This window comes from Drosophila innubila, assembly GCF_004354385.1.
Source record: "Drosophila innubila isolate TH190305 chromosome 2R unlocalized genomic scaffold, UK_Dinn_1.0 1_C_2R, whole genome shotgun sequence".
Classification (NCBI taxonomy): Eukaryota; Metazoa; Arthropoda; class Insecta; order Diptera; family Drosophilidae; genus Drosophila; species Drosophila innubila.
In genome coordinates, this window is record NW_022995374.1 from 23,902,841 (window position 1) to 23,928,887 (window position 26,047).

Genomic DNA, 26,047 nt, shown 5'->3' on the forward strand with positions numbered 1-26,047 from the left:
TAGATAGTTTACCAAATAATATTTAAATTACATTGTTTTATTTAATGAAAATCTTTGTACACGTATAACAAAATTTAATTCAGTCTAAATTGAGCAAACGCTAGGCATGATTGTCCATAAACTGCAACTCCGACCACAAGAGCAGCGAATTTGGCGGCAACGGTCTCGGTTGCGGTGATAGCAGCATAACCGATTGCCGCTCCATGTCCACATCAGTGCTAATAAAAACAGAGATAAGTCAAAATTTTCGAAATCAGTTAATGCTGATGGAAACTTACACACAACAAAATCCGGCAATATTAGTACCAATGACATCATCGTCCGTAGACTCGGCAAAGCTCAATGTGAGAATGTGATGGAGAAGTGCTTGAGTGGGCGTTACAGCGACAACCTTCTTTTTATTATCCTCTGCTTTCATGCCAATGGGCATACAGGAATCGGGCAGCGGCGGAGCGCCAATTTTAAACAGGCGCAGGTCCTGGAACTTAACTTCAAACGAAAAAGGATAGAATGGCGTACGTGGATTTCCATAAAAGTATTCCTTGATGCGTTGTTCGCGAGACTCGTGACGCAATCCCTTGCTGCGCTCAACAACGCCGCCGCTCTTGGGCAGCAGCACAACATGCACGTTAGATGGAACATCGCGCAATAAATCATTGTACAAACGCTCCTGATCCAACACGAAAATAGCACGGGCGCGATAGGCACGGGCGGAATGCAGCAAATGCTCGTAGCCGGAGCCCTTCACCCAGCCGCAGGTGTTGACAATGATGCCGGAGCTTTTGGCTGAAATGAGTAGGACAATTAAATACATGACTCCTCTATAAACAAACTACTTTACTCACTGCGCTTATTGGAATCCATCGACTGCAATGTGACTTCGGCCATTTTCGATACGACCGAATTGTAGAGAACACTATTGCTACTAGGACTTTTGTGGCCAAAGTGATAAACCAAGGGCGCTGTCTTTGCAAATCCCTCCTCAATGCTGGCGGGTCGTTCAATTAGAATTGTCGCAATATTACCAGAAATGGAAATGGCGCCCTGGCCGACATCGAGATCAGCGTACAGTGGACGCCTTCCCACACGTACCGCATAGTTCAACAGAATGCGACATAGTGTGCTCTTTCCAACATCCATGGGCCCTACGACCATTACAACGGGTCCGCGTTTGTCTCGTTCTTCGGCCTCGCTGCGAAACTGTTCTAATGCAGCGTGACAGTTGACATATTGAACCATGGGAGTCTCCTTGGACATGTAGCACACATCCATTTTGCCAGACACGTGCAGCACGCAGCCTTGGTAGGTAAATATGGCCACTTTGGCGCCGACTCCAAACTCATATTTCTTTTTCTTTACCAATTCTGTGCCAAAAAGTTCAGCAAATCCACTAAGTAGCTAAATTGACACAAAATAAATGTATATTTATTTTGCTAGTCAAGAGTAACAACTATTATTACAACTTACCGTAACTAGAACTTTGGCGTCTTTTTGCTCTATTTCGAAACGTAACTCGGAGTCCGCCTCCAAGGTGTACTCCTTGCCATGACTATTTTCGTCGGACATATCCTATGTGCATTCACTTAATTTTAATAAATAAATAAACCAACCCCGCACACACACACGACGTGTTATGATTTGTCTATTTCCACCAGTGCTGCCACCCGACCCAAAGTTTGATCCCAGAAAAATATTTCCGATCTGGCAAGTCGTACCAGTCAAACTGCAAACATTTTTGCAAATAAAGAAAAAAAAATTTTTTTTGAATTTTTCTTAATATTACAAATTGTATTTTTTTTTTAATTTTTATTAGGACAGTCATTTTTTTTAAGATTTAAAGTAGATTAACTAAGCTGGTCACACCCTACTGCGGTGCTAGTATTTAAATAGCATTCAGTGTGTTAAACAGCACTCTCACTCTGTAACGTTAGCCAGCACTAAGCAATGATGCGCATCAAAAAAAGGCGCTAACCGAATGTGTACACATTTAAAGTATTCTTTAAATTTGTTGTACAATTAAAACTACCAAATTAATAGTGTTAAAATGCGACCCAGAACTACAAGAACTCCAGGCAAAGCCAAACCAAAAGGCAAAGCGCAATCGGAACCAACTTCAAGCCCTTCAGATGATGATTTTCAATCACCGGATCGTGAAGATGAAACTGACTACGGCTTGGATTTTACCACCAGTCGTCTGACAACGCCTCGACGCCTGCCAAGCTCTACAATGAACAAATTTCAAAAGAGTCGTCAGAGCGAACTAGAGTCTTACGAAGACGAAAGTAATGAAGATGAGAACGACGAGAATCAGTCACCAGCAAATTCCCCAACACGTCGGACATCCGAAAGGATAACTCTGCTAAATAATACTAAAGATAACTCTGGTCGTAATTCAATACAACCAACGCAGGCGCCCCAGCAGCGAAAAGCGCCAAAAGCCCCCACGAGACGGAAACAAAAAAGGCCGGAACATCGCCTAAAAAAACTACAGCGGGAGATTGTCCGTTTGCAGGCGAATACCGGTTTCTTGATACCGCGTTTACCTTTTTCCCGTCTGGTGCGTGAAATAATGGCTGGTCTTACTTTATCGGTGTTTATGATAACAGAGGGCGCACTAGAGGCCTTGCAGACTTCAACCGAAATGTACCTAACCCAGCGATTTGAGGATGCCTATCTTCTAACCCAATTCCGTAGTCGAGTAACCCTCGAGGTGCGTGACATGGCACTCGTTGCATATTTTTGTAGAACTTATGGTAATAACTAAGAATTTTTCCCCTATTCATATAAGTACGACTCCATTTAGTTTACATTTGTTTAAATATTTTGTGTTGCGTTTGTTCTTTACACATAATTTCATTGACTTTGCTAAAGTTAAGATTTGCAGTTTAAATATACATACATTTATATTATTTCCATGTTCTTCTGTAATGTCTGTATAAATTATAAATTGCTTTTATAAACCTTTTCTTGAAAAAGGCGATAGGATTTTTTAATTAGTGTGGAATGACTTTCTGTCGGTTTGAAGTCTTAAATTTGATTATTTAATGCAGTCTCGATATATTCTGAAAATACCTGATTAAACAGCAATCTTTAAATAAACAATACTTTTATCCAGATTACTAAAACCCCTGCCTCGAAATTTTAATTTTATTCAAATAAAAGTTTCTATATTTTTGTTTATACGTTTTATTATAGAATTTTATGCTTTGTGTTTATCATTTAGAACATAGGCTCAACATTCAACAGATGGATGTCTTCAGAAAGTAGCAATTTTAATTTTTATATGTATGCTTAAATCCAAATCGATTGTTAAACAATAATTTAAATGTGCTTTTTGAAATGAGTCTACCATTTAGAATGTCCATAGGTACATACATACTACTCAGATATACATATGTAACTTTATTGCATATACATTCCATATTATTTTCAATTAGCATGAATATTTCTCTCAGTGAAATATATAAAAGTTATATTTAAATGACATAAATAGATCATTTCGATTTAGGCGAACGCTCAATAAAAACTAAATAATGAAACAGAGAGTAACCCAATATATTTATTAGTTTATGTTGTTCATCTCCCTAGACTTGAACAAAACACTCTGACTAAAGTTCAGCTAGTTGTATTTGCTTAGACTTAACCGTAAATTGAGCTGTTTGCACACCAAAAAATTGAAGTGGGGTTTTTTTGTATTCTTTCCCTCTTTCTTTCGTTTTTTCTTTTTTTTGGCATTTGTTAATGTTTTCTTATGATTCGTTTCGTGTTTTCTGTTTTGCACTAAATTACATTTAGCGCAGTAAAAAATACTGCAGACTACATTATTGTATGTTTACAATTTACACAATTATATAAAATATATGTATATATATAATATATTAGCATATAATTGATATCGGTATGCCTCCAGTTCTCAGTTTTCTTTTGGTTATAACAACATTTGTAAATTAATTATGCTATAATTTGTTTACTCTTTAACATTTAGACGGTAAATTTTGTTGGGTTGAGTTTAAAAATTTGTTTAAGCTTGCGCTAACGCCGTAAACATTTGTAAAAGGAAACTAGTTAAATTAAATGAAACCGCTGCGCCACATCCGGTCTAGTGCGCTTTGCTCTTCGACTTCCGGTGAGAGGCGCCACCATTTTTATCGGCTCCCAAGTTACTCTGACTGCCCACCGAAGTTGTGATCGAGCCCTTTGGGCTATAGGGTATCCTAAACAGATCGATGCGCAGATGCTGACATATCTCCAAGCAAACCTGGGAGCAATAACGCAAAAGATCCTGTGTGCCCCAGGCGAGAGCAAACCAAAGCAACCAAATCTCTGGTAGAATACAATTAAAGTACTGATTCAGGAACAATAGTGTCGGACCCAATAGCGACCAGTCCAGATACTCCATTTCCGCCTTGGTCATGTGCGCGATCTAAAAAAGGAAAAATGTTGATATCATTCAGGGCAGACCGAAAAGTTCCAAAATATTGGAGAACTCGAAATCAATTTTGATGTTTTTATGTTATAACTTGAGAATATGATATTTTAATTATTGTTTGAAATAATTACGACATATTTAACATAATATTTAAGTAACATTATATTTTTCTGAGACGAATCTTATTTTGTTTTGGGTTTTCCCAGTACTTACCACCAATTTGTTGGTAATCTTAGCCGCAACCATGCCAAAGGCCAGTATGTAAACGGAAGCATGCTCCGTGAAAATGTTCTCCGGCGACTTTTGGGCGATTATCAGAGCCGGCAGCACAACCAGAGTAAGTGGTATGCTGGGTGATAGCACGCTGGTTCCCTTTATTACGGTTTTAAAAAGGAAATCTATTAATTACATTTGACTTACAAGTTTTTCTGTTACGAGCTTGCAAATTGTGATATTTACGTTGCTGTGCACGGTTTTAGGGACACACACATTTTGCAAATTCACAAACAGAATAACATTTGACCAAAAACAAAAATTTCTTTTGGCTTATTTTGAAATGTATTTAATATTTTAATTACATGGTCTAGCGCTAATTGCTTTGTATGGATGGGTGTGGGTAGGTGTTGGTATGTGTGTGGAGTGTGTGTGTTGTTTGTTGAAGTCAAATTACAAGTAGTTAATATAAAGTTAATCAAAACACAAAACAAGCATCGTTCATGAAATTGTTCAAACACCAAATGATTTAACAATAACAAACACTTAGGATAAACAAATATACATAGACATACATAGAATACGTTATTTAACAATTACAGATAGCAATAAACGATGAGTAAGTGTCAAAGACGAGAGTGCTCGACTTGTATGTACCCTGTACGTATAAGAAAATCTCAGGAAAATCTTTGCTTCCAACTTTCTTGAATAGCTCTTGTATTTATTGTTTAATTTTTTTTTTTAATTTTAGCAGTATTTGGTGGGATCAACAGACAACAGGAACAAGCAAGTTGAAAAGTGCAGGGCAAAAACTATTCAAATACAAAGGACAAATATCTTTGGAGTGCCAAAGCTAATATACCCCTGTAGATGTACGCTATAAAATCGGTTATTATTGTTAAAGAAAACTATTCAAAATTAAGAAACAGACAACGGACAATATTTATATGGACCTCTGCAAGGGTATAACGAGTACTTAATATGAATGATAATGAAAGGCAATTACATATTCTTGCAAGTATAACAAAGTTCTTCTACTTGTCTAAGCAAATTCGCATGTCTCTGTGTATTGTGCCATACTTATAATCAAATCAAATAATATCTTACAGCAACAGATGATCCATTTTTGCCACAGCCATCGTTCAAAATGGATTTTGAGTAACGAAATACTAAGCTCAAATCAATTCCACAGGCCAAATACAATGGCAAACAACGTGTTTCACATTCAAGATATGGCACCTATTGAAATTTGCGAATTTTTGCAAGTTTTTTTTTATTTATTTTTTGTTGTTTAAATTTAGTTTTTTAAAGAAAGAAAGAAAATTACGCATTAATATTGGATTTTGAAACATTGAAATATATAGAATGATGCAATAGAAGAAATTAAATAAATTAATTTCAGAAGTTTGTAGTATTTTTAATTAGAAAGAAAGAAATTAATACTTGTAAAGAAAATAATAATTTGTTTAAAATATACATTTCTAATTTATATTTTATTTTAACACTTATTACGGCTCTATTCTATAACGCAGAACTGAATATACGTCTTTTAAACATTTCATTTATATCTACATATTATATTAAAAATTTGTCCCAAAAATGATTTTCCTTTTGAAAAATAGACAGATTCTTAAACAAAATGAACTATGCCAATATGAGTAAACCTTTATATGAAGGAATGTCAAAATATGCCAAAAATGTATATGCTATTCCGAATTCCTCTAGTCGCAAACTTATTAAACCAAACAAATAAATGTTATCCAAGTTGTTCAAAAATATTGAATTGGTAAAAAAAAAACCATTGAAAACCAAGAAGGAGCATGGATTAAATGGTTAGGGGTCCAGTCTCCGTGTGCCAATATGAGAGTTAATCTAGATTTAGTCAATCTAACAAATGTTGTTTTTAGTACGTGTTTATATTTGTATAATTTAGTACGATTAGTTAGTCAAATGATTAAATTTGGATTTGAAACATTTTGTAGTTTCTTTTATGAATAGCAATGCTTACAGCAACTGATGAGCCGTTTTTGCCACTGCCGCCTTCAATAAACATTTTTAGAAAATTGATTATGTTTAAGGTATAACCGAATGTAATAAATACTAATATTGTATAATTCCATGAAACGCCCACGATTGGTATCTATTGTAAAATGAGAAGAGATCACAGAACAAAACAAAAAAATAACAATAAACAAAAACATAACAATGTGAAAGAAAAAATTAAAAGATAAAGAGAACTATGACTCATAAATTATAAGCTTGAATAAATCTTTTCAGAGACAATCAACTTAAAGTTTTTATACTGAACGTTTTTCTTAAGTCGATTGCTTTCCTTTCTTTTGATAATTACTAATTTAGAGTATTAATTGAATATAGATATTATTGCACTTCTAGTTTTTTCAAGCTTTATAATTTAAGCTATCAAACTTATTAAATAAAAAATAAACTAGTCGAGCGTGCTCGACGTAAAGATACCCTGTACCCAATCGACTAGATTTCTTTTTTTTTTTAATATATTAGATTGATTTGAAAGCATTCATCAAGTAACTTCAGTTTCTTATCATAACACGATCGTACTGATTGCTTAAAAATCAGGAGTAAAGGGATTTAATAACAGCATGATGTTTTTATTTTATGCATTTCGATTTTTATTGGGTATATGGTATAAAAAAAGGTAAATTTTCGACTGACAACATTCGCAGTCTGCTAGTCTGACTTTAAAGATACGCTTAAAAAGAAGACTTAATCCTATAGCAAACTAAAAGCTAAATTTACGACCCGAAACCAACAGTATAGATAGCTAAAATAATGCTTAAGAGTATTGAAACTTGGACATAGATAAGACATAAATTCGATAAATAATTTTAGGTAAAACTGTTAGAAATATTAAATCGAATTTCACATTTTAGAGCGAGCTTATAGAATTTACAATTTGGCCTTTAAACAATTTAAGGAGCATGCCAAGAAGACGAAAAGGAAATAAGAATATGTTATGTGTTAAATCACATGGCGGAGCAGCAGCCTATGAAGCCAGAGAACAACAACAACAACGATACAAGTTATTAATTATATATATATAATATAAAAATACACATAGTAAGTAGAGATGTAGTAGATATTTAAGGCAAGCAATCGGGATTGGATTGATAAACAATTAGAAGGACCTGACGTCACGCCACGTACCTACAAAACGGCAGTATGAAGAATTTTAATGCATATATATTCTTTTATATATATATTTTTTTATTAAATATTTTTATACGCTTTCCTAGTCTAGAGCCAAAATATTTTTTGTTATGTGTGTCTTTATGTTATTTGGTTTGTTTGTGTTTGAGAATCGCACAAAAGAGCATAAAATGTGAAGGAAGTTTTTTTTTATTTTGTTAACATAAAATAAAATATAAAATATTTTAGAGCTTGTTCGTATATAAAAATAGCCACTTTAAGTCCAGATTTGGGAAATCGTGGGATACGTCACTTATTTTAATTTTGAAAAATTTTATTTAATTTAGAAATCTATATAAATTGAATTATAATTATGATATGAGCACATGATTTTTTTTTAAGAAAGTGGCATTTTAGTTTAAAATCATTTTAAGTCAAATGCGTTTATCTATGATAATATAATTTTAGTCTTCAAAAGCAAAAAAATAATTTGTTAGGTAAAATTTAATATTTATAATAGATTCAAAGAAGATGTTAAATTTATGTTTGGAAAACTTCTGAACATTTATGACATTCCTCTGTGACTCAAGTATAATTGTATTGTTTTTGAGTATTTTTTGGTTGTGTGTGCATGTGTGTTGTATGTGTGTGTGTGTTTAGGACTTACAGCAACTGTGGAGCCATTTTTGCCAACACCACCGGCCACAACGACGGAAAATACATAGGTTAGGGAGAGCACACCACACACAATGGTTGTTACTGCAGGAACAGCCCAAAGCTGAATATTGCCAATGCCAATCTGTGTTTACATATTTTGTTGTGAGTGTGCGTGTGTTTATGTTTAAATTGTTGTTGTGTTTTTGATTTTTAGTAGTAGGAGATTAGGCATTTTGCGTTGTTTTGTGGCAGTGACACGCATTTGAATATGTAACATAAAAGTAAAAGGTATTATAAGACGATTACAATGTGAATTGCAGTAATTGCCTATACATATAATAGATATGAATTCTATATAGTTTAAAATATGTACATCTATGTACAATATAAGTGCTGATTTGGTTCTTATTCGAGCTAGTTTAAACTTAAAAGTCTGCAAACCGATCTTGATTATATTCTCATAACAGAATATTTAGATTCAATAATTGAAATGGGGAAAACTATACATTGACGTTGTATTTTAATACATCAAAATATAAATAAATTCAATTTTTGTAATTTAACTTTCCCTTGTTTTCAAACCTAATCCGAAATGGTTCAGAAATGATTCTTTCACTGAATTGATGATTGTGAGAATGTGGAAGAATGTAATGTATCCTTAACTCTATGTACTAAACTAATTATAAATTTGATTATCTTAGATTATCTCATGCTAATTAACAAAACATACTAAGAAACTAGCTCAATAAATCAAACCAAAACGCAGACAACTCGATTATATATAGTAGACTAGCACTTTGAGAAACAGTTTGTAGTCTCAAATATTAAAGTTAAATATATTATTAGCATCTACTTTTACTTAGAACATAGCTCAGCAGCTTTCAAAAAACTCTAACTTAATTCTGGAACTTGAGAATTGCATGAATAAAAGGAACAGAAAATTAATTTAAAAAAATTAAGTCTAGTTTGAAATAAACTTAATGAAATAAGAAAAATAACGCGCATAACTTCTGAAATCAATATTACATATGTTAAAAACTCCTATGACTAATGCGACTGGACAGGCTTACCTTGGTTAACCAGATCTCGGGACCTAGTGCGGCCGATACCAGATGTATGGCGATAATGGAAAACTGAGCCTCAGTCACATCAATGCGTCCGAAACGCATCGTTCCAGAGACATACGTCTGCCAGTGCGCACAATAGAAAAGCGCAATGGCGCAAAAACACTGTAAGCAAATAAATGTAAAGTAAATATTTAAAGATGGATAGATAGGTTTGTAGATACTCACCTGAAAGAATAACCAATTGGGATAGTGACCCAATTGGCAGGATATGCACGCCGACAGGGCCACAAATATAGTCGATATGGAGTCACAGCCATGATCAAATAATTCGCCTAATGGCGATGAGGTGTTGGTGCGACGAGCCTGCTTCCCATCAATTGAGTCAAGACTCTGATAAACGAACAGACCGAGTGCACACAGGGCGCAAGTCCAACGTGGAGGTGCCTCAACGCCATTTGGACTATAGCTGTAAGTGAGAAATGCAAATATAAATAAATAACATATTATATGTATATTATTTGTGGGTCTATTGTTTAAGGTCTTGAATTACGTAAATTCTAGCAAACTGTTCTACATCTAAATATGCTAAGCGTCTGAAAAGATTTACTTTTATCATGGTGATAAATTCTTAAAAAAAAAAGAACTGAATGAGCAGTTAATAAACTCAATTACTATCTGTCCAACTCACGTAAAGAATTCCCTCCCTGTGCATTTTGTAATAATAACTCAGGGACAAAAATGTATGTGAATAGATGTATTCATTAATTTCTTCCCTACTAGTAATCATAAATCTATTGTTGGTATGTAATAGTCTACCATTGTAATCTATTCTTAGAATGCATATGCAAAGTTCTTCTTTGCTCACTATTCTTACTACCGTTGTCACAAATTTGTGTGTTACTGTTGTGTTTTGTTAGAAGACCGTATATTTATATATGCACCTATATTTGTTTCCCTTAGGTAAATCGTATTGTGGAATAAATTAAAGTCTAATCGCCCATATCGTCACCCGAAACAGCTTTTTGGTCTATAACTTTTAAGTAAAATCAGGTGAATTGCCACAAACTTGACAGAAGATTCGTTAAAGATTCGATTTTATTTCAAAAGTGATACTCTGTAACTACCGACGTCAGTATAATATATAATAGTCTAAGAATCGCGTGATGAGCATAGTCTTAGCTAATTGTTCAATGTCATCAAGTTTAAGCTCAAATAAAATTCCTAGACAGCAGCTGGCTTAACAGTAATTTACTGATAAAGCAACCTAAAATACTAAAATAGACAACCCAAAGTAAGAGTCTTCGATTTAGTAGTGTACTGTTCGATTAGAAGGCATTCTCCCTGTAGTCAGGTCTAAAGTACACACACAAACACCTACAAATACTTTTAGCTGCGCGATTCCAACAGCGCACAGTGGACAGCAATTGCCCATTAGAATCTAAATTGTCAAAGGTCAAAAATAAATTAATACATATATATATACCTGAGATTTTTGTTCATTTTGCTTTCGTTTTAATTGCTAAATTAAAAAAAAAAATATACAGTAAATGGCGCAACAAATTTTTTACAGATTTAAAAAATGCTGTAAAAATTTACTATAAAATTAAGTGAAATTAAATGGTTATTATATAGAACAAATTGCTGGAGTAGAACATTATATTAATTTAATATATATTTGCCATTATTTTTTATTTAAATCTGAATTGTGCACATTTAGCGGTGCGACGTTCGTACAATTTTCGCTGACATTTCTATATTTTTTATGTTGCTGAAAGCATCTATTTACTGCTCGAGGTTTGTTGTTTGTTTATCTACAAAGTTCACAATTAAGATGCAAATTTTGCACGTTGTTGGCTAGAAATTTGAAACCTCTTAAAAATTAGCATTCATTTGAACAGAGTGCAAGTGTAAGAAGCAAGGCTAAAGACTGTAAATGGATAAGACAGTGATGTATCATAAAAAAAAATAAAAACAAGTGAAACAAAAGTTCTCAAAATTCTCGAAAGAACCATTACGTGCTGATTTAGATCTACGCTTTAGTCGAATTCTTGCTGTAAAACAAAGTTTTTTTTGACTTACTCAATTTTTTGGGGTATAATGACTGTATACAGTGAAAGTTTTCATATGAAAAGCCTAATAGCAATATTTGAAAGGCCTGAGAAAGCCATCCGATAGTAGGAGCTTTCACTGTATGTACAAATATTTGGGAAATACAAATGCTATACTTAAAATCACACGGCTGTCATTTGTGGCCTTTAATTCTTACATAATGGAAATCAATTAGAAATGCAAATGTACACTTAATTGAATCAAAGCAAATGATCAATTGCAAACCATATTGCAAATGTTGTACACGACACGGGGGGTTAATTAAATTGAACCTTATATGTGTGCTGCATGTGAGCTCAGAAAGTGGACTGAATACAGTGTTATAGAGGTAAATAATAATCAGCATGGCAGCTAATAAAATTAGTCTACCCAAAAGGAGGGTCAATATGCTAGAAAATATATTAAATACAAGTGAATCAATATAACGATGGTCCAGACTATCAGAAAACCGCTCTGCAGATCAAATAATTCTCATAACTATCGTAAAATAATAATTAGAAATCGTTAAAGAAATCGCTGCAATCGCATTCCTAGTTAAATTATTATTATCTAAGCGTTATCTAAATAAATATAAATTATTAATATTAGAAATTATATGTAATGGCGTTGCGACGTTCCGCCACTATCTTATCTGAGGTTCCCCGCCAACTACAACAACACTTGTACCATTTGTTATGACGCGATACGGCAACAGTTACGCATTATGAAACGCACAGTTCGACTTTGAGTAATATGGCCTGATAGAACGATCCAATCGCAAAGGAGCAATAATAACAAAGTTCTACCTTTGTCGTAATATTTGACAGGATAATCAACCCACTAATGTGTTGATACGTACATACATTGTTATTTAATATTTTTGTTGAGCCAATCTATCCGAACTATTCAAAATTTAATCTAAATTAGAATTTTAAATAAATAAAAATATGGTACATTTTCGTAAACTGTACATTTACTTTGATCTTTTTACTTCAACTCTTGATTCATATTTGTCTACTTTTCGTCTCAAATAATTAAAAAGTAGTATTTTTTATTTGTATACTACTTCTATTTAAATTCACCGAAGTTAATTTATGTTGACAATAAATATAGAAAATGAACAGACATTCAATCGATGACCATGCTAAACACTTGACTAAAACTCGCTCACTTGTTTCAACTTTGAATTATATAATATAAAGACATTAATTATTAATTATAAAATAATTAATTACACAGCAGTTTCGATGGATGGCACAGGTTTCATCAGAAAGCTGCATTCCTTAGATAGGCATAACTACGTAGACTCATTTAACTATAATAACCGACCGGCAAGTGTTCTTCTATCTCACTTCCAATTAACCAATTGAGAATGTGAAAGAAATCAGATTCAATAGAAAATTCGAAACAAGAAGAGTTGTGCCGAAAAATAAAAACATTCTTAATATATTTGTATGCAAGTTCATTAAATGTACGAGGTTGCTGCGATTACATACATATGTACATACACACACGTACACACCCAAATATATACGCCTCTCTCAGAATAAATGTAACGAAAGTTGCAAAAATAGGGTACTCATTTGTTTAGGTTCAAATTGCACACCTTTGTATGCATACATGCATACATACATATGTATGTTACGTAGCAAATACGCTCATTACGAATCTTTACACCTAGTTATCACCTATCTATCAACAGCGGCTTTTCTTTGCGGAAGTATTGCAAAATGTATGTCACTTATGTATGTGTGCGGTGTGTGTGTGTGTTTGCATACAACGCCGGCTGGAGCTCAAACACGCCATATAACAGGAATCGTACAATCACGCGTTTGAAACTCAATTCCAAATTACGCTCCATATATGTACGTATGTGTGTATATAGAAAAAAAGATATGTGGGCTTTAGAAAAAATCAAACTTACCAAATTAATATCAACGTTGTCACAATGTTGAGTATTAGACCGACGATTGTGATTAGATTGGGCGCCAGCCACAGTGGTGTTTGGGCGACCAACCAATTCCACCAGGGCTGCAGCAAAGGATCCAGCAGACTAGCGCTAAAGCATGAGTATTTGTGTTCGCTAAGCTTGCGCAGCTGCTGGGGGCTGAGAATGTGGCATTCCTTATAGGCAAGCAGTGGCATTTTCTGTTTAAGCGGGCGGCAAACGTCGGGTCAGCAAATTAAACTTAATCACTAAATACTAGACTGTGAACTGTGACTGTGTGGCAAGGTGAGTATTTTATCGTAATAATTAATACTTTTAACACACACACACACACGCTTTTCACTTGCCTACACAATTTTCACTCGCGTGCATAAATGTACATACGTGTATGTACGTCTATGGTGTGATTGTGTGTGTGTGCCTGCCGTCCGTCGGAATTTTTTTTCTTGATATTTCACATGCAATATATTCTCACAAGCTAATTTTAAAACCGCTCTTTACACAAAACAAACACTCGCGTAACTCGGTTAGTTCTTAATATGTAAACACGTATAATTCTTAAAGCGTGTTCTTCTTGCACATGACGACTTTAGAAGAATATAATAATTTAACTTTTGTGCTCGTAACAAATGTGCTGTCGCTTTCCAGCCAGAAACAATTTTGTTCCCCATAAAACCTTGGCAACACTGTTTTGGTCCAAAGGTTGCCACCCGGTTCAAAGACTGCCACCGTGTAACATTTTCCGACCTGGCAGCATGTACCATTTTAATCAAATTTCCAAAACAGTTAGTTGCAAAAAAAAACTTAACTTTTTTTTAATTTTTAATATTGCAGATAGAATTTCTTAATTATTTGCAGCATTTTTGTTAGAACTTTGTCGATTTTTTGATATTTTTTTTAAATGTTCAATTTGTAACTTCTCTCCCATTGGGATAACGAACTTCAAACCTTTATTAAAATATTTTCCTTATTTTTAATCTAATTTCGAAATTTAAAAGTTCATCAAATTATTAATTTATTGCAGTAACTTCATTTTAAAATTTGCATTAACTTAAATATATATTTACCAGTGTGGTAAATATCTGATTATTGTTACTCCTCAGTCTTTCGTAATCTAAAACTTACTAAATTTCTGACAAATAATTTTTTAATCAAATATGACAACAAATACCAAACTTAGATGTCGAGAAATCTACACTGGGTTGAAAGTATCAACGATAAATTTTATTTGTATCGGTATTTTCACTGTTGCCAACTAAGCTATTTTATAGCTAGTTGGGAGTATTTTCAATGATCATACGGCGCGCAGTTTAATTTTTTTCAATGTTTTTTAATGCAACATTTTATAAAAAAAAATTTTTAATTTAATGAAAATATTAATTTGAAATTATATTAAATAAGTGTGAACTTTTTTTATGAATGCTGGGAGTTCGTTGTGCATCAAGAAGAGATGTTGTGCAACAAGGATAAATCAGTAAATTCCAAAACAAAAATTCTGCAGCAATGTTCAAAGTTCTAGCCTTAAAATTTCTGAAAGTTTCAAATTTAAGCTCATTTTCAAAATTGATAATCTGAAAATGAGCCTTAATCCGTGAACCCAGCCTGCCAGCCCGTTTTTTGTTGGACAACCTTTGTGGGCAGAATTTACATATTTAATTCTAAAAAAATCAGAATTTCGACAAAATTTAAACAAATATTCTGCAAAAAATGTTCAGAATTTTGAAAAATTACCAAATCGTTATCTAAAAATGGTACTGAAATGGTAAATGATCCAGATGCTGCAAGTTTTATAATTTGAAAACAACTAAAAAAAGTACAAACTTATTTGGTGTATATATTTACGCAATTAACGCATATTTATTTGCAATTTATTTTTAATTATACATACATATAAAATTGTGTTATTGAAAGGTTCATTCGGTTCAAGCATTGACTTACATATCGACAATTAAGACATTTTTAAAATATATAAACATAAATATATTTGTAAGTAAACCACCATTAAATAGTCAAATAAGATTAGGGTAAAAACTAAATAAGACCAGTTTCTATACAAAACATATTTTCTATATATATTCTTAGGGATGAAGCGTTTCCGTTAAGTGCTTAACACATAAATAAGCTAAAATAAAATAAAAATACTATGCATACATTTAATTTACAATTGGGTTGGGTCTTTGTTTATCATTTTGAAAAATAACTTTAAGCAATTGAACAAATAAAGCAATGGCACAAAATAAAAATTTTGAAAATTTACAGATAGATTATTTAAAAGTGTGGTTTTCAAGTTTACACAACAGGATCTTGTTTAAGTTCAACAATGGTTTTGAACTGTATGAAATTTTAAATTTGCTTAGTTTTCTATCGGACGTCTTTATTTTTTTGTTGTCAAAATTTGTTAATTTAGTTGTAACAAATATGTCTATTGCATTTTTTTTCAACCCATTTGCTTCAGTCTGCAGATAGAGTTGTCTTCATAGAATATATTAATATTCATTCCACTTGATTAGTATATGTATTTGTTAATACATACACTTGCAGCGGCACTACTTATCAATCTAAATAGGTATTATCTCCAGTCGTAATCGATTTCGATGCCTATTGAATGACACACTTCTCTTTTCCTCCGCTTATGTCTACTTGCTCCAATTCACGCGCTATTTCGTGATCGTCCTCAATGCTATTGTTGGATCAAAAGGATTAGTTTGTGTAGTAATGTCAATATTTATCATAATCACTTACGCTATTTCTTGATTGTGCAAATGTTGCACAAGCTGATCTCGTTTATCCACAATGGTCACCAGCTCCTCCAAAAGCAGTCGCTCCTTTTCACGTTGCACCTCCGTTTTGCGCCAATCCTCAACGGATTGAGCTGCTCGAAGTTCCTGATTCAACATAGTAAACTTGCGCTCCAGATCCTTTTCTTGTTCACTGGCAGAAAAAATTTTAAATTAATATAAGATTCAATTTTACAAAGAAAGTAAAGTTGGATATTTTTATTTTATAATTTACTAGTCCAAGTCTTTAAACAAATTGCAAAATATATAATACAAAATATTCTATTACTTACAGAATGTTCAGCTGCATCTGCCGTCGAAGTAAAGCATTTTTCTTGTTAACAAGTGTGAACCATTGAGAAAGCAGCTGCTCCTCAGTTTCCTCAGTTTCTGTAGAAAAGCAAAACAATCATTTAGTTACAGTGCTCGCTCGGTAAATATTAACAAGTGATTAAATGTAGTATAATGTTAGAATCTAACAAAGTCGGTAAAAGAAGAAAAAGTTTTGCTTTTTTGGTGGTTAAATTGTTCTCGTTGTCGTAGAGCGATGACTTTTAGTAATTAGTGAATATATTCTAGTTATTTGTGGTTATATATTTGTGGTATAATTTTTGTAAGGTATTAAAACGCAGTTCAAGGCTTTAACTCTATAATGAAATCAGCATTTGGCTTGAATAAACGGTTAAAAGCTTAAATAGACGTAAACAACAACACAGAGTATGTAAGATTTGCAGGCGGGCAGCAGGCTTTAAGCTGTTTCGTGCTCTTTGCGGGCATGGCAAAAGCAGTTAACAACGTTATTGGCCTTAAAGACACACGACATTACCACAAAAACCGTGCGAACGGCGTCGCCGGTGTTGATGCTGGCCGCGTTTATGGCCAACAACTCGATGTCGACGAGAGGACGCCGCATGGCCAGTCGATGACATAACCAGAGCATCATCATCATTATCAGCATAATAAGCTTGCAGGTTATCACAGAGGGATTGTCGGGAAGAAGCATTACCCAACAAATTGCTATGGTTATAGGAATCCACGTGATGTACGTGATGTGGATGTGTATGCTGATGACCAAGACGATGATGGTCATGCAAATGATGTTGTTGTTGATATGTGGGCCGACCCAATGTACAGTTTTCATTCGTATTCACAAAACAAGAATGTGCCCGGGGCCGTTGTCGTTGCTGATGTAGATGTGTATGTTGTTGATGCCGTGATCTTGATCGTGGCTGCATCTCAATTACTTGATCTTCGCATATTTGTTGCATCTCGATGCTGGAGTTGCTGCATGTGTCACTTAACGCATTTTCATCGTCATCATCATCATCATCACTTATACCACTACCAAATAAACTTTCATCATCGGAGTCGAGAAGCTTAATGCGAATCACATCACCACCACCAATGCTATTGCGTATTAGCCTAAGGAAAGGATTTGTACCCCTTTGATTATTACTTGGATTGCCGCCCATTACTGCACGCAGTCTCGCTTCCAGATTGCTCGCCTTTTGGTCGATTGCCTCCTGTTCCCGCTCCAATGCCTCCAGCTCCGATTCAATATATGTGAGCTTATCGTTCTACAACAAGAATTTATTTAATTAATATATGTATTTCTTGGAGCTGTTTTTAAATCAATTGAAAAATGAAAATTGATCAAGATCATTTTCTTTAAAATAAATTAATGATTGTAATTTTTAAAAATCAACTAAAGCAACACAGTCAGTGTTTGCTAAACGAAATGATTGCAGTTTCTTAAAGCTCTAAAATGTCAGAAAGTAATTTATTGACATTTTATACTCACTCTCTTCTCGTGCTTTGGTGATATTCTGTCCATGACGGCGTTGAAGGACTGCAATGGACTGACATTGGCATCGTTTATTCTATGACTAGGACTCGTATGATGCTCGACTTTATCCCAGCTGGGAGGCAACTTCTTCGTGGAGACATCTACGTAAGACTCTCCGCTGCTACTGCCATTGTGTATAGGTGAAATGGTACGTTCAGGTGTATAGTTGAATCTCTTCAGTTTGGTTGGGCTTGTTGGGCTGTCGGTGCCCGTTGACTTATTGCGTGTCTCCGATATCAGACGTCGTGCCTGTTCTCGCAATCGTTGCTGTCGCTCCTCCTGTTGGTGAACATTAATTATGATTATGAACAATTGAGGCTTGTATTTGAAATATGAAAATGAAATGAGGCACATGCAGGCCGGGCACAGCTAGCTAGCGTCTCTATATTTACTTACATCGTTAGCATCGCTGCGCTCGTTAGATTTGGAAATTTTTATTTTTTCCATCATCAGCTTTGCTTTTTCGCTCATTTCTTTGTGGCGCGTTATGATTCGCTATGAAAATCATGAAAATAAAAAACAAAAAAAACCAAAAAGAACAAAAGCAGAAGCCAAAGCCGAAGCAGGCGCAATTTAAATGTAAAAATTATATAAATCAAACAAACAAATCAACAAATAACAAAGCAAAAACAAATAACAACTATAGTCGAGTCACCGACTAGAGGATATCCGTTACATTGTATCTATGACATTTACACTAAAAAGGTGAAAAAATTATTTTTTTGTTGAGAGATCGAAGCGATTTCGTGCTTACTGCTTCGGTATACTTATGACAACTAATAACTTCAAATATACTGAAGCCTAGCATTACAAAAGTCGAATTCGCTCTCTGAGCGAATAATGCGTTCTCGCTCCACCCTGAACATAAACACCACTGGATTTTAGAAACTGACAACGACTTACTTTAAATTATAAAGTAATATAAAACAATAAAGGTTATAAAATATATTGCAAACAATTAAATAAAAAACAGCCACACCTGGCGTTATTTTTAACCGTAATTGATGGATTGAATAGTGCCAAAAATTAATTTGAAGCAAACTTGATTTGCTTGGCGTTTATGGAAGACGGACAGACGGCTGTTCAAGAATATATATACAATACATTATACCCTTTCAGTCAACGTGTAACGGGTATAACTAGATAATGAGAACTCAGTTTGTTAATTGGACTTACGTTCGTAGCATTGGCGTCTAACGATGTGGGTGACAACGGTTCCTTGGCGAATTTCTGAATTTCCTCCGGCGTATCTCCGCAACCATCAACCGGAGATGAGGATTTGTTTGTCTGGATTGCGTTGATTGTGTTTTTCTCCTTGGTCGGCGACAGAACTTTACCGATAATGCTCTTTGAACTAGTCAATATAATATTCTTAACATCCTTTTTACTAGTCGGCGACAATTGTTGCTGCTGATTGATTATTTCGTCGTCCAGCGAATTCTGATGCAAAAGCTGTGTCTTCAGGTGCGAGAAATTAATAAGATTCTGCGACAAATTGTCCGATTTGTAATTGCCAATCACATAGCTGGACTCATCGGAAGTCTGGCCTAAAAGATATGAAATGTGTAAATTTATTAAATATATAGATATTATTCATTTCTGCTAAACTTACCAATTTGTTCGATTTGCAACTGTTTTCCAGTAAAGTGTGCTCGAAGCTGATGCAGATAAGTCATGACTGCCAATTTATCCGGCACCGTCAGCAGATTCATGTCTCTGGGTTCAATAACACGTGGTATGCCCAATGTTTCCGCCGCATCGAAGGCAATACGACAATTGCCAACCACATCATGCGCACTCAGCTTCGACATGTCGCTATAATATATAAGATTATCTATTAATTAAATCAAGAATTACAAATATGAGTAGTAGGATAATTTTAATTTGTCCGGATCAATTTAAAAAATAAAAAAAAAAATGAAAGAATTCTTATTTGAAAACTGCAAAATTTAATATTTTAATTATTATTGGTAGAATTTTACAATAGATTTAATAAACAAAAATATAATAACAATTATTTAGTAATTTCAATTTATTGATAAAAGTCAACAAAAACATTTTATTTCAAAAATTATTATCATTGAAGTAACTGAATTAAAGTGTTTAAAGAAAAACAAATTTACATATACTTACATTAAATGGGGCATAAAGTGATGAATGATAGCACAAAAGGCCATGCCATTGCGCCAGCTGGTTGTCAGGTTTGTAACCTTAACATTGGGATAATCTTTGGTTACATCTTTGCACCATTCGAGTAAATCTTGGCCAGGAGTGTTATCCTTAAGCATGACCTTCTCCACTGGCTTTAAGCTATTCGTAGTATTATTAGCCGAAGATTTATTCGTTGTCATATTATTAACGGCAGGTGTAGACTCATAGCTTTTTTTCAAGTCCAAAGGTTGAAGTTCAGAACGCTTGGCAATGGATGAAACGACATTTGAGTTCTTGATGGGCTTTGGTTGCTCTGGGGAGACAGCTACAGTTTCCGATGTGTTGTCGATTGTCTTGGTGATGGTGGGTAGTGTGTTGCTCAACACAGCCGTCGACTGATCCGCATAAGAATTTGTGAAGTCGACGCCACTTGTGGACTCCTGTTTGTCAAAGTTGAGGGCTCGACTTGAAGTATTCTTCTTTGCCTTGCCCGTGACTGCTGGTACTTGCTCGAAGGGAGTGGAGGTGAGTACTTCATGGAATCTTTCGTAGTTATTCGGCTTCAATATGGGTTTATCTTCGGCTGCAATTTTGGTTGGTGTGCTGAGAGTAACTGGCTCAAGATTTACACTGGCACTTGGCGTTTTCAATGAATCTTCCAGTTCAACGTTTTGACCTTTATTATTTGACGGTAATTCCGCTGTCTGTTGTTCCACTTTACTTTCACGATCCGCTTCTAGTTCAAAATTTAAATGATTATATGACTCGGCCAATGGAGTTGGATCTTCGGATAATGAAGGAACTACCAACAACAACAACAACAACAACATCGATAGAGAATTACAGTTTGTGGCATGTAACATACATGGGTGGAAGTAGTGTCGTATTGGAGCAGATTTAAATGAATTTAAAAAAAAAAAGAAAATGTTTTTAAACATGTTTTAGTAAAAATATTTCCAAACAACAAAGTACATAAACTAAGAAATAGTATGTATCTTACGTGCTACAAATACAAATACATATTAAAGAACGTTCTAAAATACGATTTCATTCATTTTTTTTTTTTAAAATAATTTTTGCAATTATTGCATGTCAGAATTTAAAATTATATTGAAATTGCAATTTAGAGCACTCTATATGTTTTTATAAAATTTAATAAAAAATTATAGATAGATAGATTTATGTTAAGTTTAGGTGTAGATTTATGATTTATTTTTAAATACAAAGGGGACTGTTCTAAAGTACATTTTCGAAAAGATTTCACGGAATGTAAATATACCTCAGGGAATATAGTATATGTGCCTAAATGTTATTATCTGATGGTATGAAACAATTAATTTAATATATTTATAAGTCGTTTTTTTTATTTTTATGCACATATATTACTTCGCTAAATATCTAAATTCTATAAAGTTACGTACATCTATATCGATATTAGAATGGTTCTTTACATCTAAAACTAATATACAATATGCTTTAAAAATAATATGTTTTTCACAATATGAAATCATAGTTTATGAATAAATTATTTAATTTACTTACCACTCAGAGGCGTTGGAACATCGATGCAACCATTTAAACTTGTTGTCAACTGCTCCAACTGCTGCGTGAAATCATACAGATTATCTGATATATCGCCAGAGTTCTCCAAATCTGGTATATCCTCCAAATCATCAAGTGGTGCAACATCACAGTTATTCACTGACATCCATGAGACAATGCTTTGCATATCTTCATCGCTGAAAATTAAATTGTTTAATTAGTAATTCTTGTAATTGTTGATAAGAGTAAATAAGTACTTACGTTGCCTTCCCCTCGCGTAGGAAAACACAACTGATTGTCAAGTCCAAATCAGCGGATGTTATTTTCCGAGAAACCGGCTTAAGGTTCAATTTAAAACTCTGCTGCGTCGATTCGATACTTGCATATTTACGCATATTGATGTTTGCATTAGCCAAAACTCGCTTTTTACCCAACAGCGAAATCTAAAAGGGAAATTGATAAATATATAAATAAATAATAACGAATTGACTAGAACACTTACATCTTCGATTACAAATGTCCAGTCTTTGTCTTCAAGTTCGTGAGTGCGGGGATCCTTGAATAACGTCACCGATATTGAATGATTATCGGGCACTGCCCACGATATGTTGCCCACCAGTGGGTTCATCATATCGGGTTCCCATGGTAACGGTGAGCTGGCAACACGCCTCGAACGTCTCGTCCATACTACGGATAGATTTGAGGGACGCCTAACACAAAAAAGGGAACGAATATTATTCGATTGTATAGGTGGAAACAATTCTCAAATCATTTAAATGTTTTTTTAATATCGTTTTTATATCTAAGTTTAAGAAGACAGATATCTAAAAGTTTTTGAGGATTGCTGTTAAGTTTGGTCAAGAAAATCAGGGGTACCATACAAATCGAAAGCAACCGAAAATTTCCCAAAAATTTATGGAGATTTGGGAGATTTTCGGTTGGTTCGGTTTCTGTGGCATGAATGATGATCAAAACTGGGTGGGTTGACAACCCTTTCAAGTGGAATATCTTAAGATTTTGCACTGTGCAAAACTGTACACTTTATATATAGAAATATATAAATAGGAATATTTTTATAAGAACTATAAAGACAATGTACAAGCAAAAAGAACGAAAACACAGAAACGAGAAAGAAGAATAAGAAATTCCACACTTTGTTTTCATCTTGGATCTGTGTCTTGTCATGTTGTTGTTATTAACTAAATAAATTATATATAAACATATGTATTTGTATATGTATTTACTTATATACATAAGTCTTTGTCGTCAAATTATATTTAAGAGGCAAACACATATAGAAACCCATTAGGAGATTAAAGAGAATGATGCAGAATTCAAAAATCAAAAAAAAAGTTTTTGCATAATGGTCAAAGTACTTATGACGATTTAGCCATATATGTATACGTATATAAATACGTATAAAAAAGATTTATTTTTCAAAAGAAAAACTCAAAGATTTATAAGTACTTATTCTAATTTATATGAATTGATATCAATCCAGAAATATTTAAACCTGTAGATTGACTGTTTTTTGTTATAAGAAATTTAACGTCAACTATAAGCAGTAAATAAAAAACTGTACATTTAAAACAAAATTTTTAAAATATTAATTTTATTTTAAATAATATAATTAAAAACTGAACGAAAGGGAATTCAGAACAGTTCGGACTATTATATATTTAAATTATGCTCATGGATTCAACTGTCAGCATTTATCGGTGCTGTTCACAGTGATTGCATTTATCTAAGTAAAGTATTTAAATTATGCGGTTTTTGTGAGTAATACAATTTCTTTATATATCGTATTAAAATTAATCTTTCTTATGGCGGAAAAGCGGTTACTAAGAGGAAACGATGAAATACGGGTAAAACCAAATCAAAACGACTTTGTTTTATTTATATGTACATAGTTGGTTATTTGATTGCATTGTTGTATTGCAAGATAACAGGAAACGGAAAGGGAAGGGGAAAGAAGGGTTCACTTACCACTTGGCGGTGGTCTCCAATCGCAGGTCATGATAGGAGACGGTGAATTGAAACTTTGCGGCACGTTTGTTAACACGCTGCAAACGTTTCCACACGCTCCCCATTGCGATCCACAAGCGACTTAAAGGCTTCGATTTTTGTTTTTGTTGTTGTTTTTTTAAGGCACCAACTCAATGCAATTTCGTTGATTTTGTTTTGGTCTATATATCTTAATTCTACTGTAAATTTAATCACACGATAACTGAAATACTTGTCTTTCGTTTTCGTTTAAAGCTGTTCTTTAGGACAAATATTATTGCTTGGATTTTAAATATACGTCAGGAAAAAAAACCTCTGAAATAAGTACATAAGGGATATGTTAAAATTATATTTTAATCCTTACATTAACAACACAGACACACACTCAAGACAGACAGTTTATTTATCGCTTGTTAGGCCTTTACTTTATTTTTCATTATGTCCTTCATATTATTTGTTGTAATATATTTATTGATATTGTTATTTGTTTATGAGCACACAATAATTGCCTTTGACAAATTTCTCTTTCGATCAAAAAAAAAATTCAATAAATTCATTGCTTTTCTCAACCGGTAAATAGGGTTGATTGCATGACAAATTAATTGACTATGAATTAAGATGCATACGTCTTACATCAAAATATGTACATATATAATGTTTAATAATTTATATCTCACGTTGTTTATTTAAGATACTATCATTGATTTATGTATGAACACACACTGTTAGTTGTAAAAAAAAACATACATATTCACTTTTGTATGAGTGTGTGTGTTCATCGATCAACTTCGCGTCGGCTTTGTTTGCAAAATCACTCACACAACAACTAAAATGCTTTGGTGTTTTCTTGTCTCGATTTTATAGAACTACATACATATGTATATACAAACGTATGTATATTTACACAAATATGTATGTAAGAACACACATTATGTGACCTTTATATGTCAGTTTGTTGTCTTTTTTCCACTTGGTTTTGAGGGGTAACGCTTCTTCAACGAAGCGACATAAAAACTGAGCAATTGTTGGTGCTCAGCCGTCTACGCGATATAATAAATACTCATATTTTGTTTGTGCGTACGTTGTTATTGTATTATTATCCCCAACGATTATACATAGCGAAACATTTATTTATGTATGTTCACATTCATACACACGTACATATGTATATATCACCACTATGACATCACGCGCAGCTTGGAGCCAAATTTTATTCTACGCGTTCATTTTGATGGGGGCATTGTCCAAACGACACTTCGAATCATTGATTTTAAATTCGACACTGTTTTCCTCATATTAAAATCATTTTCAATAAAAATTTGACTTTGTACTTCTTGCCCAAGCAAATCCCAAACAGAATTGAGTTGGGTCATTTCGTTCTCTAAAAGTTCAAATGAACGGGTCACTGATATGAACGAGTGAACTTATTCAATGTTTCATGAACTATATATAGTTCAATTTGTTTAATTTCTCAAAATTGATCTGATATGTATCGAATGCTATCGATGTTTCGATAGAATTTCTATAAGCGCCAATTTCCACCATTCAATGAGTCATAAAATTCAGTTAGAAAAAAAAGAGAAAATGCATTTATTTTGAACGCAATCGTAATTCATTGGTTTATTTATATATTTAAATCGTTTCGTTTAATATTAATTACAATTAATTAAAAAATTAAGCGTGGCTGTTGTTTTTAGATTTATATGATCAGGAGAATGCATTTTTAAATTGAATGTGTTGCAGTTATGAATCTACATATGTATGGATGTGCAGGCATGCGAATACTATGTGTATGAGTCTCTCTAAAAGTGTTTCGTGTTTTTGTTCTTATGCACCGGCGTGACAGATGTTTAACTAACGATTCGAAATTTAAAAAATTTTGACATTTCGCATTAAAACATGGTGTTAAAATATTAGAACTTGAGACCTGCTTTCTGAATGTGCTATTAAAAAAAGTGACTTTCAATGCATATACATATGTATATACAAACACACATATATAAATAAATATTGTTTGTATATAATAATAAAAGTAGATGCGACGACGTATCACAAATAATGTGTAACCAATAAACAAGTTATCAAATCAATAAAAATGACTTTAGAATAAAATAGAAATATTGCAAACTACAAATAACTAAGAATTTTCGTATTCGCCAG

At 33.5% G+C, this 26,047-nt stretch overlaps 4 protein-coding genes across 11 annotated transcripts; 1 reads left to right on the top strand and 3 right to left on the bottom strand.

Moving 5' to 3' along the window:
- Window positions 1-16: 16 nt before the first annotated feature.
- On the bottom strand, window positions 17-1,668 carry LOC117783395 (protein CLP1 homolog). The gene is made up of 4 exons (XM_034620784.1): window positions 1,468-1,668; window positions 846-1,398; window positions 279-786; window positions 17-218 (listed from the first exon to the last, which is right to left on the bottom strand). Exons 1-4 carry the CDS (start codon window positions 1,564-1,566, stop codon window positions 101-103), a joined length of 1,278 nt encoding a protein of 425 aa, XP_034476675.1. The 5' UTR covers window positions 1,567-1,668; the 3' UTR covers window positions 17-100.
- Window positions 1,669-1,926: 258 nt separating this feature from the next.
- Window positions 1,927-3,114, top strand: LOC117783314 (histone H3-like centromeric protein cid). Its single transcript, XM_034620673.1, has one exon. The coding sequence runs from the start codon at window positions 2,045-2,047 to the stop codon at window positions 2,762-2,764; it is 720 nt and encodes a 239-aa protein (XP_034476564.1). The 5' UTR covers window positions 1,927-2,044; the 3' UTR covers window positions 2,765-3,114.
- A 62-nt stretch (window positions 3,115-3,176) lies between these two features.
- LOC117783313 (cholinephosphotransferase 1) lies at window positions 3,177-14,252 on the bottom strand. 5 transcript variants are annotated; one of them, XM_034620669.1, is made up of 8 exons: window positions 13,915-14,252; window positions 13,544-13,767; window positions 9,757-9,997; window positions 9,535-9,693; window positions 6,651-6,782; window positions 5,750-5,881; window positions 4,643-4,801; window positions 3,177-4,423 (listed from the first exon to the last, which is right to left on the bottom strand). In XM_034620669.1, exons 2-8 carry the CDS (start codon window positions 13,762-13,764, stop codon window positions 4,100-4,102), a joined length of 1,368 nt encoding a protein of 455 aa, XP_034476560.1. In that variant the 5' UTR covers window positions 13,765-13,767; window positions 13,915-14,252; the 3' UTR covers window positions 3,177-4,099. The 5 variants fall into 5 exon arrangements, with proteins under 5 accessions (XP_034476560.1, XP_034476559.1, XP_034476562.1 ...); XM_034620668.1 differs by having other exon boundaries at window positions 13,544-13,840; XM_034620671.1 differs by lacking the exon at window positions 6,651-6,782 and having other exon boundaries at window positions 13,544-14,252.
- A 1,179-nt stretch (window positions 14,253-15,431) lies between these two features.
- LOC117783514 (EH domain-binding protein 1) lies at window positions 15,432-25,249 on the bottom strand. 4 transcript variants are annotated; one of them, XM_034620934.1, is made up of 14 exons: window positions 25,049-25,248; window positions 23,870-24,202; window positions 22,386-22,593; window positions 22,145-22,326; window positions 21,884-22,080; window positions 20,324-21,143; window positions 19,803-20,005; window positions 19,367-19,737; window positions 18,587-18,685; window positions 18,146-18,469; window positions 17,786-17,921; window positions 16,638-16,734; window positions 16,310-16,498; window positions 15,432-16,247 (listed from the first exon to the last, which is right to left on the bottom strand). In XM_034620934.1, exons 2-14 carry the CDS (start codon window positions 23,971-23,973, stop codon window positions 16,166-16,168), a joined length of 3,012 nt encoding a protein of 1,003 aa, XP_034476825.1. In that variant the 5' UTR covers window positions 23,974-24,202; window positions 25,049-25,248; the 3' UTR covers window positions 15,432-16,165. The 4 variants fall into 4 exon arrangements, with proteins under 4 accessions (XP_034476825.1, XP_034476826.1, XP_034476827.1 ...); XM_034620935.1 differs by having other exon boundaries at window positions 24,969-25,248; XM_034620936.1 differs by having other exon boundaries at window positions 17,801-17,921; window positions 25,049-25,247.
- Window positions 25,250-26,047: the final 798 nt, after the last annotated feature.